Source organism: Pestalotiopsis fici (genome assembly GCF_000516985.1).
Source record: "Pestalotiopsis fici W106-1 unplaced genomic scaffold PFICI_Scf_15, whole genome shotgun sequence".
NCBI classification, from domain to species: Eukaryota; Fungi; Ascomycota; class Sordariomycetes; order Amphisphaeriales; family Sporocadaceae; genus Pestalotiopsis; species Pestalotiopsis fici.
Window position 1 is genome coordinate 304,278 of NW_006917105.1, and position 17,838 is coordinate 322,115.

General features: G+C 51.2%; 5 protein-coding genes across 5 annotated transcripts; 3 read left to right on the plus strand and 2 right to left on the minus strand.

Moving 5' to 3' along the window:
* Positions 1-508: 508 nt before the first annotated feature.
* On the plus strand, positions 509-2,014 carry PFICI_15134 (uncharacterized protein; the record flags this gene model as incomplete). The annotated part of the gene is made up of 1 exon (XM_007843715.1): positions 509-2,014. The coding sequence occupies one exon, from the start codon at positions 509-511 to the stop codon at positions 2,012-2,014; it is 1,506 nt and encodes a 501-aa protein (XP_007841906.1).
* Positions 2,015-2,530: 516 nt separating this feature from the next.
* PFICI_15135 (uncharacterized protein) lies at positions 2,531-4,387 on the plus strand (the record flags this gene model as incomplete). The annotated part of the gene is made up of 2 exons (XM_007843716.1): positions 2,531-3,601; positions 3,665-4,387. 2 exons carry the CDS (start codon positions 2,531-2,533, stop codon positions 4,385-4,387), a joined length of 1,794 nt encoding a protein of 597 aa, XP_007841907.1.
* Positions 4,388-4,667: 280 nt separating this feature from the next.
* PFICI_15136 (uncharacterized protein) lies at positions 4,668-6,665 on the minus strand (the record flags this gene model as incomplete). Its single annotated transcript, XM_007843717.1, has 1 exon — positions 4,668-6,665. The coding sequence occupies one exon, from the start codon at positions 6,663-6,665 to the stop codon at positions 4,668-4,670; it is 1,998 nt and encodes a 665-aa protein (XP_007841908.1).
* Positions 6,666-9,829: 3,164 nt separating this feature from the next.
* On the plus strand, positions 9,830-11,582 carry PFICI_15137 (uncharacterized protein; the record flags this gene model as incomplete). Its single annotated transcript, XM_007843718.1, has 2 exons — positions 9,830-10,479; positions 10,550-11,582. The coding sequence occupies 2 exons, from the start codon at positions 9,830-9,832 to the stop codon at positions 11,580-11,582; spliced, it is 1,683 nt and encodes a 560-aa protein (XP_007841909.1).
* A 187-nt stretch (positions 11,583-11,769) lies between these two features.
* On the minus strand, positions 11,770-13,950 carry PFICI_15138 (uncharacterized protein; the record flags this gene model as incomplete). Its single annotated transcript, XM_007843719.1, has 1 exon — positions 11,770-13,950. One exon carries the CDS (start codon positions 13,948-13,950, stop codon positions 11,770-11,772), a length of 2,181 nt encoding a protein of 726 aa, XP_007841910.1.
* Positions 13,951-17,838: the final 3,888 nt, after the last annotated feature.

Here is a 17,838-nt window from a genome sequence, read left to right on the forward strand (position 1 = left end):
TATACTTGAACATCGTCCCGAAAAAAACGACACAACTAGGCCGAATCTGTTTCAATATTGTGCTCCTGATGGAATTTGGGTAATTCAATTGATTAGTCGTATGGAAAGCCACTCTACCAGTACCCTACTGAACCAATCTGAATTCTCCCGAAAATCCGGTCGACTACGGTTTGGAATAGGGCATCCATCCACCCGGGACCTGACCCGACACTCAGGCAGTTAGGTCCGGAATAAACTAGATGATGCAAGTTTTTTTTCTTGCAAAGAACTACAAGCTTAGCTTCTATTGCACCAAAATCACCCTTGCATGCATGAATGATGCTTGTAAAATTTGACTGCCGGTGTATCTCGAGGCAAGTTAAATCGGACTGCTTGATCATAGTTCAAATGGACTGTTCTGCCCAGAATAGATAAAGACAGTTTTCCCTGTCGATTTTGATGATATTACTGAACGCTGGTACATAACAGGGCTGGATCTCGATCAACACCGTACACCACCTCCATCACTATGTTGGTCAGCTCTCTCCTCATTTGTCTGTCCAGTCTGGCTGCAGCACAATCTCTAATTGCTGAGCGTGCTATATCGGGCTGCTATCCCCTTGCCTCCAACAGCACCGGCGACTCTTCAAGTTTTATCAAGACGAGCAAATCACCGCAAGGCTTTGTATCGGCAGCCCGAGGCTGGAATTCCTGGGGCATTCAGGCCAATCCCAGGACAATACCCGGCTATTCTTCAACTATTGCACCCTACGTCAATCAGAGCTTTATTATTGAGCAGTGCACTGTCCTCTCTGGCTCTGCTTTTGTAGCTGCGGGGTATGATCTTTGCAGTATTGACGATTACTGGGACAGTACCGTCTCGGATGAATATGGCCGCATCACTTACAATGCCACGCTTTTTGATATGCCGACTCTGGCCACAAAGCTACATGACATGGGACTCAAACTGGGTCTATATGCTCGGCCGAGCGCGCCGTGTGATGCTGCTAACAAGACCATATCCAATACCGACATTCTCGTTGGGTCTCTCTTCATTAGCGGCTTGGAGGATGCAAGGGGCAACTGCTACCTAAACTACAGCAATCCAGACACGCAGCTATGGCACAACGCATTAATCGATCTCTGGGCATCCTGGGGTGTGGATATGATCAAACTCGACTTTCTCACGCCGGGGTCCATTATCGGGAGCCTTCCTATACCCGACAATACCAGCGCTGCTGCGATTGCCTACCATGACGCCATCACCAATAACGGGCGCCAGATTCGTCTCGACCTTTCGTCCAACGTCTGCCGAAATGAGCCGTACCTGGGAATATGGAAGTCTAGTGCAGATTCTTTCCGCATTGCTGTCGATATCAACAGCTCGGGCGCCGCAAAGTTCCTGGGCTCCATGTGGAAGGTCCAAGGCACTATTGAACAGTACCGGCAATACATCAACCTATTGGTGGCTGCAGAGGAAACCATGAGCTTACACCCTGATTTTGACAACATGTTTGTTGGTAACCCAGAGAGTGTTTCTGGCGTGACAGATGCACAGCGCATCACCATTGCAAGCCACTGGATCGGCGCCTCTGCCAACTTGATTCTGGGTTCCGACATGACGAATATCGACGATCTCGGCCTCAAGCTTGCCACATCTCAAGAGTCCATCGAGGCGGCAAAGTTTTGTGGCCGCTATCCGATGCAGCCGCGCAATCCCGGGACGGGCAGCAACCAGCCGATGCAGCTCCAGGCCTGGATCGCCGGTCCCGACGATGACGGACAAGCATATGTGCTCTTGACCAATCTCGGTGCCAACTTGGGCAGAGGAGGTTACGTGGACCTTGGGAGTGGACTGCAGAATGTGTCAATCACCTTGGGCGATTTGGGATTGACGGGATCCGGGTATGTTGCTACAGATGTGTGGTTTGGAAACGTGACTACGGTAGAAGCCGGAGGTGGTCTCTCGGCACTCTTGGACGATGGCAACTCTCAGTTTTTGCGCCTGACACTTGCGACACAAGGTTCTACCTAGCTTGTAAACACGGGAATTCAATAGCCTATGCTTGTGTCCCAAAATTGGCACAACCAAGACACAATCTCACCACATCCCAATGTCAAGCTGCCTTGGTGTGTGTACTGTCCCTCCTTACATGAGGTAAACAAGGAAGGCCAGTCAGCACAAACAATCAACCGTTGACCCAAATAAGACAATCCCGAGTCATTGGCGGGACCATTGCACTACTACGTGTCTGACAGGGGTGGGTTGATTGAGGCTGCTGAAGGATTCAAGTTGCAACTAATCAGCGTTGTGCTATTTTATTACCTACCTAGTACCCAGTATTCCGTACCCTGTGTTTCCCCCCTGGCACCAGGGTCTGGAATCGAAAACCGAGACCCGAAATCCACTAACTATAGCCCCAGGAGTGTGAGCTGAACAAGATGATACAACTGGTATATATGTTTGAGTTTGAGCAGTTTTCAGCTACATGAATTTTTCATTCACTCCTCCATCTCTTGTATCAACAGATTCTGAGACTCTGTGGACAAAATGACATCGTCAATAGAGCTGGCGTCCATGCCAGTAATCACTTTGGAACAAGTCCGGCCACTCGGCTTCTTGTTCGTCACTCTTTTGCTTTGCTGCTATTTGTTGTATCAGTGGCTGCTGCCCAAACCGATCCCAGGAATTCCTTACAATGTCGAGTCGTCGCGAAAAATCATGGGTGATATCCCAGCGCTGCTTCGCGAGATCAACGGCACAGACAAGACGTTTATGGACTATATTATCAAACAGGTCAAGAGCCACGATTCGCCCGTCATTCAATTGTTTTTGAGCCCCTTCCGGAAACCCATGGTCATCATCAATGACTTTCAGGAATCGCAAGACTTGCTGATGCGGCGCAAGGAATTCGACCGCTCCGAGTTCCTGACTGACCTCTTTGGTGGCGTGTCTCCCGAGCATCACATTATGAAACCCACCAACAGCTCCTGGAAAGCTCACCGCCGGCTGCTGCAAGATCTCATGTCGCCGCCTTTCTTGCATCAGGTCGCCGGCCCAAATCTATACTCCAACGTCAACAACCTCATCAGTTTGTGGAACTTCAAGGCCGATGTTGCTCAGGAGAGGCCATTCTCGGCCACTGATGATATCTATGGCGCCGCACTCGACGCCATCTTTGCTTTTACCTTTGGCAAAAGTTTCAAAAGCAACGCGACAGCACCAAACATGCATCTACTCCAGGGACTGAGCGCACAAGACATTTCCAAGCTACGCGGGGACGGCAAAGACCATGACAAGCCATTGGAATTTCCCCAGGCGCCGAGGGACAAGGCCGTGACGGCGACGTTTGACGTTGCCCACGCAATTGAACAGGTCAATGGAAAACCGTTTGCCAAGCTCATCTGGAAGTACGTGGTTGCAAGAAAGGATCGATTCAGTACCGCGCTCAGGTTGAAAAACGAGTACATTAATGATGAGCTCAAGGCGGCCGTGGCTAGGATTCAGAATGCCGACTCGGACGTTCGGTCGGCCGTGGATCTCATGGTGCAGAGAGAAACCAAGATTGCAGCAAAGGATGGACGTGCTCCAGACTACTTTTCTCAAGTGATGATGGACGAGGTAAGAGAGAAATGTACCCTCCGTGATAATTTGCCCCTTCCCAATACTGACCATGGTTTCAAGACTTTTGGGTTTGTCGTGGCAGGACACGAGACCACGAGCACAACAATTCTCTGGGGCATGAAGATTCTGGCCGCCAACCCAAGGTCCCAGACAAAACTCCGCGAGACTCTGCGAGCCTCATACTCGGAGGCATTCAAGACAAAGCGCAGCCCGACAATTGATGAGATTACAGGGACCGACATCCCCTATCTCGATGCCGTCATGGAAGAAATTCTCCGCTGCGGAGGTACGGTCCCCGGCGTGGACAGACAGGCCACATGCGACACTGAGATCCTGGGATACCCCATCAAAAAGGGCACCGTCGTGCTATGTTCGGGCAGAGGCGCCAGCATGCTGGAGCCCGGTTTCGATATTGACGACAGCAAACGGAGCGAGACGAGTCGGCTCGCCAAGACGGAGAACCGCATCCGCGCCTGGGGAAACGACGACATTGGTGCGTTCAAGCCCGAGAGGTGGCTTGTTGCGGCCCCATCGTCGGAAGACTCGACCGAGACCGCTTACCACTTTGATTCCACCGCCGGGCCACAGTTGGCATTCGGTCTGGGCTTGAGGTCGTGTTTCGGTAGACGTCTGGCTTATCTTGAATTGAGGATATTGCTCACAATGATTGTCTGGAATTTTGAGTTATTACCCTGTCCCGAGGACCTCGCCGGCTTCTCCGCGATTGCAGGCATCACTTACAAGCCAAGGCAGTGTTATGTGAGGCTGCGCAAAGCAATCTAGGACTGTTAAAAGTAGCTTGTATTTTTAGTTGTAAATGATAGAAACCCCTCTTAGAAAGCGTTGGTTATTAGCTCCCATCAACTGAAGACAGCACGTGTAACTTTGCACCAAAGATACTTGGAAAAAATTCATGTTTTGCAATACTTTGAAATTAAAATGCTATTGGGTATGATAGTCCGCTCCGTGGAGAGGCTACACAGTAAATCATCATCTTCATAACTCATGATTGGCACCAACTTTTCCATCTCATGTACAATTTCATGGCATCAAGGGGTTTCTGTCATGAGACAGTCTCGGCGTCCACACTCGTCAATGTTGGGACCACGGCGTTCATCAGGCCCGTGTCGGCATTGAAGGTGACGCGATCAATGGTCACCTCACGCTCCGTGCCGTTGCCATTGGGAATGGCAAAGCGGTGGTAGGCCATGTACCAATCGTCGGTGCCGGGAACGCTAATGATGGAGTTGTGGCCGGTGCCGAGAATGCCCTGCGACTCGTCCTTTTGCAGGACAACGCCCTGGTAGGTGTATGGGCCGGTGACGCTCGTGGCAGATGCGTAGCCGACCTTGTAGTCCGGAGATCTCGTGTCGTTGATGGAATAGGTCAAGTGGTACAGGCCGTCGCGATAGTTGACAAAGGTTCCCTCCATGTAGTTGGTCAAGCCTGTGATCTCACCAATAGTGTCCTCCTTGATCGAAAGCATGTCGTCCGACAGCTCGGCATAGAGACACTTGCCGTTGCCCCAGAACAGGTAATACTTTCCGGACACGGGGTCGAGAAAAGCATCGGGATCAATGGCTTGCGAGGAAGTAATGGACTCGGTGTTGGTGATTAGCGGACCGCTTTGTGCAGTAAATGGTCCAGTGGGAGAATCGGCTACTGCGACACCAATATTCTGGGCATCGTATGTGGGATTGTGGCCGCAGAAGTAAAAGTAGTACTTGCCATCCTTCTCGGCAATGGTTGGTGCCCACGCATTGCCTGTAGCCCAGGGGACATTTCCAGCATCGCCGTTGAGCGTCAGAATGGGGCTATCGCTACGAGTCCAGCTGACAAGATCCGGTGAGCTCCAGACATAAAAGTCGTGAGCACCCCAGTCCGCGGAGCCATCGGTGGTTGGATAAATATAATAAGTGCTTCCATATACAGCAATGTTGGGGTCGGCGTTATAGCCTGGAAGAACAGGACTATCACGTTTGACCAGTGTGGATCGGGATTTGAGTGCAGTTCCTGCTGTTACAGTTGTCCACTCGGCTGCAGTGATGGGGAGAACGGTGCCGTGTCGAGGACTAGTAGGCAAGCTGTACGAGCTAGATAGTTGCCAATCTGGGTTGGCGATATCGTCAGTCTCCAAGGGAAGGTAGTGACGCCCGCTGTATTCGTCAACAAAGAGATAGTATTTCTCTCCATTTACATCATCCGGGTTGGACTTGAAGATGGTTGGCCCCTCAACGGCAGCGGTCCCGGCGTTGGCACCAATACAAGAGGTGACCGTCGTCCAGTTGGTGGCGAGTAAGTCTGTAGAGCTCTCCTGGATGATATCCACGCATCCCGTAGCACTACCGCCTTCGTCTTTGGTGAATCTGTAGTACACACCATCGACATCAATGACTGTCGAATCTATCCTCGAGACGCCGGTATCTTCCCAAATGACAGGGTCTCCAAATGTGACAAAGTCCGTGGTCGTGGCATAGAGAACACGGTGATATGAGCTGCCCGTGTGCTCCGTGTCAGACTCATCAAAGAGTTCTGAGGCCCAAAAGACAATGTAGGCACCCAGGTCTGAATCGTAATAGGCCTCGGGCGCCCACGTGTTTCCTGCCGTCTCGGGCGAGACGAGGACATGGCGCTGCTCGGACCATGTCTCCAGATCATTCGATTCCCAAATCTCGATATAGCGGCTGCCTTGACGCACCGCCGAGTCCCACGACGTTCCCGAGCCGATGGACAGATCGGTGGCGATGAGATAAAAGGTAGAGCCATCAAAAGACCTAATGATGAAGGGGTCTCTCACTCCACCTGTACCCTCGGTGGAGGTCAAGACGGGTTGGCCATTATTAAGCTCTGTCCAGTCGAGAGCATTGTTGCCCTGGCTTGCGGCAAAGTATATCTTCTCGCCAGCAATGGTATCATTGGTAAAGTATGCAAAGAGATAGTTTTCCAAGGCTCCTGTCTGCCTGGCTGCGTTTCGATAGAAGGACGGATCCCGCACGGCAGCTGCACTGGCGGTGGCCGAGAGACCGGCTATAGCAGGTAGTATTGACTGGAGAGACCACATCTTGTATGCAGAGTAAGAGCCATATACAATTGATGGTGGACTAGGCTTGGGGATGAAGTTATCTCATGTCAATATTAAATACCAATGGGGAATGTGATGGGCGGGCATGATATATATCTAGATTTCTCTCTCAAGGCCGTGCACATGATGGTCATAACAAAGCAGTGGTAGCCTTGGGGGAGGGGATGACGCGCTTCCAGCGGCCCCGAACGGCACTCATCTCCGCCAGCAGTAGTATGACGACGGCGATGATGGTCATGATTATGATTGTCTTGCCATCCGAGGTGAGTGGACCAACCCAGGCCAAGAGCTGCTGCTGCTGCGGCTTTACCTTGGCTGCGGCTCTTTGTCATGGTCTGGTGCTTAGGCCCTTTCGACGGATGGGCTATAGGCTAGGTAGTACTTAGGTAGAGTATAGACCGAGCTGCACAAGACTAGAGTTTTTGGTATCCACAAGCAAGACTACACTATTTTACCACCAATACCCAACGGCATCGACGACTAGGAGTCTGGGCTGACGAGTTGACGAGTGTTGACTTGCTGGACCAAAAGTCTGCTGGCCATACGACGATGGAATGGATCTGCTCGTCCTGTGACCCGTGGCAGCCTGTAGGTCGTTACTCAAATTCCGCATCCGGCGTAGCGGCTGACCTGAGGGACAGATCAGAGTGTGGCCAGAGGTATGTAAGCGGCATGCTGTAGACTGAGACCAATGGCACCAATAGACGGAACCAATGGCATAGCGGAATAAGGATGTTCACGCCCGGCACAGGTTAGCAGCCAAGTAGCAAAGTCCATTTGCGCTTGGCCGCTGGCCTTGCCGTATTTTAGTATGATTATGACGAAGATGTTGTTGTTATTTGATGATGATGGACGACGATCTCGAGCTTTTCTCCCTCTCACAGCGTACGTGCTTACACCCTTTTCGACCTCTCAAGTGGCGTTCTCCCGCGTCTCGATTGGATAGAGTATGTTGCTAGTATTCCGTCTTTGCCAATAGACGACTAGTTACTGAGCCCGACCATAGCCCGGCTTCCCCGACTTTTTCTTCTATCGTACTATTGGGGAGAGACCCTGGGCGATCCCCCGCATTCTGCCATTCTCCGCTTGGAGATTCCTGCTCAACCCCCCCTTGGCAATCTGGGGGACTTTGACTGCAAATCTCCAACTTCCCTTGCCCATGCAAAAGTATTGTCGTCGTCGTCGTCAACTTCTTCTTTCTCCGCATGCACATGACCACTTGCACATGTTGCAATAGGGGACGCAAACAAACCACGTTAGCCGCCTTGGCCCTGGTTATTCCGGGGGTCAAAGTGTAAAAGCAGGATTCAAACTTTTGTGACCCCACGCTCGAGGTCGTAACCTCGGATTAGCCCAATGCAATGCCATGCTCAAATGCCACGCATGCTCAATGCCGGCGGAGACTAGGGCCACCTTGGAAGGGAGAGAGGGAGGGAGAGCGGGAGAAAAAAACAAATAGACGACTCACCAAGACCCCCCTCAAAGAAAAACCCCCCCAGGCGCATTTGTTCCGCCTTGCTCGACCGCCTGTCAACAAAACTTTAACACGAAGTATTCTGCGTATTGGTTTTTTGCGGGGAATTCGGAGCCGGCCAAGCAAGGCTCTTTGTCACTGGACATTGTCGATTGGCTTAGAGCCGTCGCTCGGTAGAAGCCGCACCCGAACAAAGAAGAGAATAGAAATCTCGTTCTCGGGTAATAGCAAATACGTGCGCATTTGACGTCACCCGAGTATCCCGAGAGTATGAAGCTAGAGCTGTTTGTATCTACTATTCTTTGCTGGATAGTCCACAGGTAAATTCAAGTGGTCAACGGCGGGACGGCTGCGGGATGCGGGAGAGCCACAAGGGAAAAAAAGCCACGCCTCGACGACATCGTTTGGACGGCGCGCCCTTCGTGCAGCGCCATGAATTCCAAAAATGGTCACGAGAGCCCAAGACATTGCAAACAGATTACTGAACTAATTACTGTCCCGAACGAAGCCGGGCTTTGTGGCTGAATCACGGTCCATAAAGCTTACTTGCTACTCATTCCTCAGCAGCGAGTATGACATATATCAAGATGACATGACTCCCTTTTGAAAGAACAAGAAGATCTATCTGATGCCAAGCAGTGCTTCATCGCCCATCACCGAGAGTCGTCGATTTACTTCGCAAGCGTCTCCGAATCTCTTGTTGCCGGTTACGCGCGCATATGTTACATTCTGGCTCGTCTGGCCCCCCAACGAGTTCCCACATGGCACCTCAATGCAACGTTGACGCCAAGCACGCGGAAATGGCTGTCGAGGAAAACTCTATGTTTCTTTGTGGAAAAATTCTCTGTTTGGATCTGATCGGCATCGTAAAATCGATTCGTATTCTGCCATGCCCATGGTTTTGTTTTCACATGCAAAATGCACACGTCTGTAGGATCCTACTGCTCGGAAACTCGTAACGGGGAGTTAACCACGTGCTGCTGCAATTCGAACAGCCAACGCTCCACCGTCAAGAACTGATCATCTGCGGGAAAGTAAGTTTACCATTCTGTTGCTAGACTCGATTCTAGTCCGATCCATCTGCCAGGAAGACTGTTGCTAGGAGCCGCCTGTGCGCATCCCGCGTCGAGGATCTATCTGCCAAACCTGCTTTCTGGGGAGGCTGCATGAAGGACGGTTGGGTCGAGATCTACAGCCAGACGGCCACCCAGTCTTTCGGAATAATATAGGGAGAATTCTTGCGACAGATACGTGTCGACATCTCTCCATTTTGGCCCAGGGCTGGGAGTTGGCACGGTGCTCGTCTTGCCTGTAGGTAATTGACCATGAATAGAAAAGAATGGCTCTTATGCGAAGGAACAAAGAACAACCAAAAGTGTCGTGACACTCGATGACTACACTCGAAATGGCCACCAGACTCCTTTGTCAACAATCCTGTCAATGACAATTGACAAAGACGGGCGGGCCGGGCAGTTTTGAAAGAGCTCGTGGCAGGGCTAAAATATGTGGCCGAGGGGGTCATTGATGCCACGTCCCAAATTGATGAATCCCAGGAAAAAGTCGACAGGTCATGCCAGGAAGAATGATTTCGCGGGTGATGTTTTCTCTATTATACGTGTCGTTCGTGGCAGCGCAGCGGTATGACGGGCAATATTGGCCCTGCAATCCAATGCAGAATTCATCATGCTATCCGAACCCAGGCTTGAATCAATATGAATACTTTATCGACTTCACCAACCCTCCGGCAGATCTGAATGAGGATTGGAGCACATCAAACTACGCCACCATCACATATAACACCAAGGCCAAGAACGGCGCCGAGTTCACCTTTGCGAAGCGATATGACGCGCCTCAGCTCTTCACCAACTTCTACATCTTCTTTGGCCGCGTCGACGTTGTGATGCAAGTTTCGCCCGGCGTGGCCATGATATCATCGGCTGTTCTCATGTCTGATGACTTTGATGAGATTGACTGGGAAATGTCGGGCAACGACTTTAACCTGGCCAAACAGTATCCCAATGGAGTCGTACAAAATAACTATTTTTCCAAGGGCATCACTGGCAACTACGACCGAGGCCAATGGCAAGTCTGCACTCGACCTCAGACACAGTTTCATACCTATTCGTTTGACTGGACACCCGAGAGGCTGCAGTGGCTTATTGATGGTCAAGTCATTCGGACGTTTCTGGCAGCCAATGCGGACAACAAGGACCACCAATATCCACAGACCCCATCCAAGTTCCAAATGGGAATCTGGAGCGGTGGCGATCCCGATCAGAATGATGGCACAAGAAACTGGGCCGGGGGTTATACTGATTTGTAAGACTCGAAGAAAAAAAACATTAATATTGGGATCTAATGACAGTGCTGACAAGATGATTGATTGCAGAAAGGCGGTTCCATACACAATGTTTGTCAAAAGTGTCCGCATCAAGAATTACAACCCGGCCAAGCATTACAAGTGGACTGATCAGAGTGGGAGCTGGAAGAGTATTAAGCTTATAAATGACACCGTGTCTAGCTCATCCAGCACCAGTCCTCGATCATCAACCATGTCTACCAGTTCAGTGTCGAGTCTTGCCTCGCCAGCAACGACTGCGGCTAAAAGCACGTCGACCACTTCTAGTGCGACTCAGGTCACAAGTCTTGTGACCTCGAAGGCAAGCACCATGAGTAGTGCTTCTGGCTCAAGGACTACTACAAGCCCAGCATCGACATCTACCATGAAATTATCGGTCGCTTCGATGACTGGTAGTTCCAGCACTTCAACCTTGAGTATGAGCACCCGCTTGCCGACAAGCACTACCTCGAGCATCTCAACTAGTTCAAGAATGACAATCTTTGACGCCACTACATTATCCACCTCAACTCGCATATCATCTGCTCAAACAACAACTATTGCCCCTAGCATACTTCTAAATCCTGCAATTCCAGTCACACAGTCTCTGCCATCCTCAACGGTAGATACCACCAGTATTTCCAGCACGGGTCAAACTTTTCCGTCGCCCACCAAAGACGAAGAGAGTAACCCCTTTGCTGTATATATCCCTCCTTCAATGTCAATTTCGAGTACGGGCTCCAATCCGACATTGCTGCCGTCGCGACTCATGACGAGCGCAGCAACGCCATCAAGAACCATGACGACGGGTGCTCTATGGCCATTCAAGCCGTCCCGTAATGGCCTATGTGCTTACAGAGCCTTCAAGGTCTGCAAGGACAGCGGGTTTGGTGACTGTTGCTCGCGCTGGGGTTACTGTGGCAGCACCGAGGCATACTGCGCTGACAACTGCCTGCGGCACTGGGGCTCTTGCTGGAAGCCAGTCGACGAGAAGAAGACAAATAAACGGAGTGATTATCATTTGGATCGGAGGGACAGGGCTTATCCTCCCGGGAAACGGCCCAATGCAACGGATATCGTCTAGGCTCGTTTTGTGTGGATGGTCCATTTCTCTCCACGTACATGTATGCATATAAAATCCTGCACTTTACGGTAGTATTTCGAAACACTTTGATTAATAAATCCAACGCTGGCTGTATCCTCAAACATCCTCAAACTGAATTCACCAAATCATACATGAAGACCAAAAAACCAATATCATGACGTCTTACCTAATCCACTCCATCTTCTTTGTGGCTGTTTGTGACTTCGTTAAGTAATTCTGGAGGAACCTCGTTCTCATGCGACTCCTCGTCTTCTTCGAAATGCTGCGCTTTCGCCTCCAACGATGAGCTGTGCACGGATAAGAACTCGTTTGGCACTTCGTTCAAATGCTCGTCCTCGCTCTCATCTGCGTGGGCTGTGCTCACGAGGAGATCGGCAGGGACTTCATTGTCGCTCTCGTCTCTACCATCATGGCTTTCACCAGCCATGTCTCGGGGATTCTCGTTCTGCCGACCATCAACGGTTTCTTCCTCAGCGTGAGTAGTTTCTGACTGACCACCCCACCGCCGGACGACACTGCCAGAAAGGTCTTGATCCTCCTGGAGCTGGAAACCAGTGTTCTTGGCCGAATTGTCGTTGATATCACGGCTTTCATGCCGGTCATGTTCAATATTCTTATCGACATTCACCAAGTCAGACTCCCGGGGCAACTCATATCCTTTAGCTCGCATCAAGCCCGCTAAAATGTTCTCGCCCTCTGCAAAAGCCTCGAGCTCGGCTCCAATGGCAGCCACCAACAAGTTATAGCCCTTCTGCTCGACAAATTGCAGGTTCCTTTCCAGTTCTTTGGTTGTCCGTCGAAGGTCCTCGTATTGACCACGAAAGAGGTCCCCCTCAAGCTCTTTGCCTCTCCCCGGACGTACCTGAATGGACTCACTGAGAGCAGCCCTCAGTCTTCTCTCATAGTCCAAGATAAGCTGCATTATTTCGGCCCAGACCTCGGAGCCCTCGGATAGCGCATCCCGCTCCTTGTCCACCGCCAACTTGCGGTGGTCCAGAAGCGTTATTTCGCCCTCCCACCACTCCTTGGCCATAGCTATAGTACGTCGTTCAGGCCGCATGCGCAGGAACTCATGGCCATTCAGGGCCCGTTCAAGATCTCCTTCTTTGATCGTGCTGTTGGGGCTTCCGGGTTCCGTGACTTCGGCAGTGTCCTCGAGGGAAAGTACCTTGACACCCGGCATTCTCATCATCTGGCCAATATTTCTTTCCGCCTCTCTCAATGCGCCCCTATAGCCGCTCAGCCCACTTTCACGTTCGCTTCGCACCTCTTCCATGCGCGCTTCTAATACACGCTTGCGATGCTTCATGGCTCGCAGCTGGCCCTCCAACTCGTCTATATTCCCGCAAATCTGGCCATATTCCTGATTCATTCCATCGAGTTCCTTTCGAAGTGGATCATCTGACTCTAGTGCTTGCAGTTCGGCAGCAATGGCCTTGTGCTGATTAGAGAGTTTATTTGCCCGGGCAAGGGCAACCTTGCGGCTGGAGATAGCCGAAGCTATGTATGCATCCTCCTCTTCTTTTAAGTCTGAGAGCATGGCCATCGAGCGCGCAATCGAGGCTCGAACTTGTCGTATGGTCAGAGGTTTCGGCTTTGGCTGCCGAACGGGTACCACTGCAGGGGCAGGCGAGCCTTCGTACGAAGACACGCTCCGGGAGCGATATGGGGAAGACAATGCGCGGGGCGTTCCATGGGGATCGTTGGCGCGATCTTCGCCCTCGCTGCCAGGGCCGGTAGCAGCATCTCCTTGATCTAGAGCTTCGGCTTGGGCATCTAGGAGTCTCTGTAGCTCCTTCTGAATCTGTTTTTCACGGCGCCGGATGGTTCGAAACGTAATGTCCATGTCTCCGGCAGAACCGACATCTGAAGTGGCGGGAGAGGGGTTTAGAAACCCCATGAAGCTCGCGCCTAGATTTTTCGGCCTATCGCGGTCGGACAGCGGACTGGCTTGCTGGGATCGAGGCATCGTCTTATCATCATCTCGGTAAGTCGCCGGACGATGTGGCTGCCACACTGGCCCTTTACCCGTTCTCCTGGCTTCGTCCAAGGTCTGTCGTTCGTGGGCTCTGGCAACTGTTTGGCTCTCACGGTACATGCGCATCCGATCCACGACGCTTACGGGAGGGAACTGCTCCCCCTGATCTGCGTAAGCAACTGCCTTTGCCTTTCCTTTCCCTTTGCTCGACGTTGCGACAGATTCGTGTTCGTTATAGGCATAAGGGTCTCCGAAACCAAAGTCGCGTACGTGGTCGGGAGAAAGGAGAGGTGAGGAGGGGCGAGGCGACAGCTCGGAAAGGTCATATTCGTTGGAATGATCGCGCTGCCGCCGATTGGTTGCGAGCATCGAGCCGCCATGCCCACCAAGGGACAGTCGTGGAACAAATGAGGATCTTGAAGTCATGTTCATGCACCTCCTAGTAGGGAGCTCTACGTGACGACTTGCAATATTTTGACATGCTTATTCTAGATTCTGAAGTCTCGATTTCGGTACGAGGTAGTTTAAGCGGCGCCAAAGGTGTTATTGGTCTTGCGATGGCTTCGACACAGTTAACGAGTGGGCAAGTCTAGGTAGCCAGGTATCCCCAGTCGGGTTGTCAACACTATCAGTGACCTGATGGTCGTAGTGAATATTCGGAAGGGGGAGGCTCTGAAACTACTAAAAGACAGCTGGCCTGTTGCGACAGCGTCCCAAGAAAAAAGCTGTGAGGGCAATGGGTAAATCTGTTAGAGATGAATGGGCGAACGAAAGGGTGATCTGACTGGAATCGTGAGGCCAAATGATATCACGCTACTCTACCTACCTACCTACATACCTAGCTACGGAGTACCAACACCCCTGTTCACCTTGCTCAGCTTAGGTACCTTAGGCTATCGATAAGAGCTCACGAGCTGTTGACATGTGCCCACTATCCACAGTTGCTAGGTACCTTATTAGTGAAGTCCCAGGCCTTCTTGTGGACGGCCGAGACATGCATCCACCTAACCTGGCACTCCAATATCACCAGGTTATTAGAAGTCATGCATCCAATCCATATTATAGTCAGATTTTGCAACGCATGACCATTTGTCGCCCTACCACTGTAGGAACCGAGCAGACTTCCTGGTTATACTTGCACAGCACTGGCAGAGTTGGAGTAAAACATGCACGCTAAGCTTGGTGTGCAGTATCTAGATCCAATACTTTGTACATGACAAAGCACCTTATTCAAATCACGTGTATATCCAATTGTAGTCGTCCTCAGAAGGCTGCAATAAAAGATGGCTTGGCTTGGGAATTCTATGTGCACTTAGATTGGTGATAAAATGGTGCTCACTTGCATACTCAAGGACACGTTCGGTCTCACATTGTGGAATACGACTCGACATTTTACCTGTCCCTTGGCTATGAGTATACAAAGACCCGAGTACATCGGACGCTGTATAGAATAGTATGCAGCTTGATAGACATCACAGCTGGCCTGAGAAGGCTCAGAGTATTGACACAACTTTGAACTTGGTGTTCTGGCATGATCTCTGTGTCCTATAACCTTAGTGATGATTTTTGCTCTTTTGTGTCGCTCCTGAACAGTCTGCATGCTGGGTTTACTCAGTTGAGTCAACCACGAGGGATGAATTCTTTTTTTTTTTTTTTTTTTGGCGTTCCCATCTTCTCTTGATTCTTGTATCCTCGATCGTGGGAAGCTAAGCCTAGGAATGGGTTTCTCATGGGGGTGCTCACTCGAATGGTAGTCTGGGCTCTGGACACTGACGGGTCGTGCACCAAAATCAGATTCCCCCGATCTCCATCACCCAGAAGCTGGACTTTCGGCAAAGTTCGGCTACTTTCTCCGGCTAGAATGGAGTCGCAGCCAGATCGGTGGAAGGAAATAGGGAGCACACTTTGTCTCACAAAAGAAGTATCTGCCGTCTCGATTTTCCTCTTGTAGTATATCTTGTTCAAAATTCGAAAAATCAGGACTTTGGAATCCTATCAAAGAGTAGGCCATCTAGCCACCGTTGCACTTATTTGAGCCAGAAAGTTACGATGGGAATCAAGGTGCAATCATAACATGAGCCGAAAACTAAAAGTCAACCAAAAACCCAACGCCATTCAGAAGATGCGATGATGCAGGCAATACACAACATTCCTGCTACTTCCTGCCGCCGATTGCGCCCTCTGTTGTGCTGAGTTATTTACCCAAAATAATACCCCAATTCAATTCGGCCTCTTCAGCGGTACTATAATGTCTTCCCATTCATTCCGGATCTCCACAAGACAGCCAACATTTACCGAGTGCGCTTGAACCAAGGACTCGAGCCGGCAATGGCGACAGACTGATCCATAACCCATTCACCTACTCCGAGGTACTTCTCTATCCACTTATTGGTGTCTGCGTTGTCGCCGCTGATCTGCTTCGATTGGAAGCTATTTGGCCCGAGTCAGTCGAAGCATCCTCTTCACTCCTCGTTGTTCTTTTGACAGCTTCAGTCGGAAGGAGCTGAGCGTCCTCAACCTTTGGGATTCCCAAGGAATGTACTCACGTCAGACCAGTGGAGCGCCTCATACCAGCCAGAATGGTGGAAACTGTTCGTAGGATGGTAAGCCAATGCACTTTGTGCTACAATCGATGGTTGTGAGGCAGGAGAGGCGAGAGCGTACTGAGAACGGCATCGACGGCATAGTGGGTTAATCGACCGAGCTTTCCCCAAAGGCCAAAAGTCAGTAAGTTTAGCTGAAAGAGAGACTTGTTCAGAATCCACGTTTTGAGCATCACTTGGACATTGCGGAGCAAGGCGAACTCACAACCATGATGGGCGATGTATGACCTTTTCCTGTGAAGATGCGGGCTGACTTTGTTGTTCTTGCTAGGCAGAGATGTGCGCAATGTTGCAAACAGAGACCGACTGTTTCAGCGGTCGTTTTGGATGATGCTTCGCAAGGGCTCGGCGGATGCTGATTTCGGCGTCTGTTGATGCGCAGTGTTGCGATGATGGAAGATCTGGACTGGACCCGACCGCATGTGCTTCAGGCGGCTTTGAGAGCGCTAATGTCATGCGACCGACCACCCGTTACTGGGCCTGCTAAGCACCCGCCTCAGCCCGTTTGGGTTGCCATGGCACTTGTTGTGCCTTAGAGTGGATGTTTTCTGGCCCAGGCTGGCAAGATTAGTGCTGGCAGTGCCAGCGGATGGCTGCCCGCTGCCCGCCCAGCACTGGCGTTCAGACCAGATGGGCTTCAGCAGCAGCAGCAACCACGCAGCCAAGCAGCTCACGCCCAGGGTACACCTTTAGGGACCTTGTGCGCTAGCGCTAGGAACCGTCCGACAGCCCACCTCTGGCCCTCTTGGCGCCCCGTGATGAACTGACCCCCAGCCGAAGCAAAAGTCCCCCCAGCCCCACCCAGAAGCTCAAACCCCCACCATCCCACCATCCAAGAGAAAAAGGGCCGCTATTCTTATCTTATCGGACCTCATTCTAGTGGATACATAGGCCGCATCTCCGATGAAAGGACCGATATTGGACACTGTCTAATGAAAAGCTCTTGCCATGTTCGTCGCTGGCCATGGCAATGGACCGGGTCCGCCGGCTTGAATGTTCGTTCTTAGATGGGCGGGGGGCATTCATCAATCACGGCTGGCCTTTTACCAAGGACACTGGGTACTCTCTGACGGAGAAGGAGGATAAGTTCAGATGGCCAGAATGGCAAGCAAGACGGACTAGAGGAAAGACAGAGAAGCCCATGCGCCCAGCTTTTGCCAGGTTGGATGTGGACCGTGGAGGAATGACTGGAGATCAGCAGCCTGCCCAGAGTTGAGTTACAGCGAATTGAAACACGGAAACGTTGAGACGCTTGAGCAACGCTTGGGGAGGGAGACAGACTATCAGCAGGTCCTGGCGGTGCCAAAGATGGAGACTTGGGAGAGTCAGAAACAGCTTGGCTTGGTCAAGTCGCCTCAGTTCCCAACCTCGTGGCCGTGCCATTGGATGTTGATGCACAGGTGTGAATTGGCAAGGCCATTTACTCCATACTTTCAATATCTTCTCTGCATATGAGGCAAAGTTGAGAAGAAAGCCACCCTTGTTTTTCTGGTTGGTTTTTGTCCAAAGATCTACGGAGGGTATCTAACGAGGGGGGACTGGACCTTGTGGCGGCACCACACTAGTTGGAGGGGCAGCTGCGCAAAAGACCAAGTCCGCCAAGCAGGGACCCTCGTCCTGCGTCCCGCTACAAGCAACCGCCGAATCGGATTGG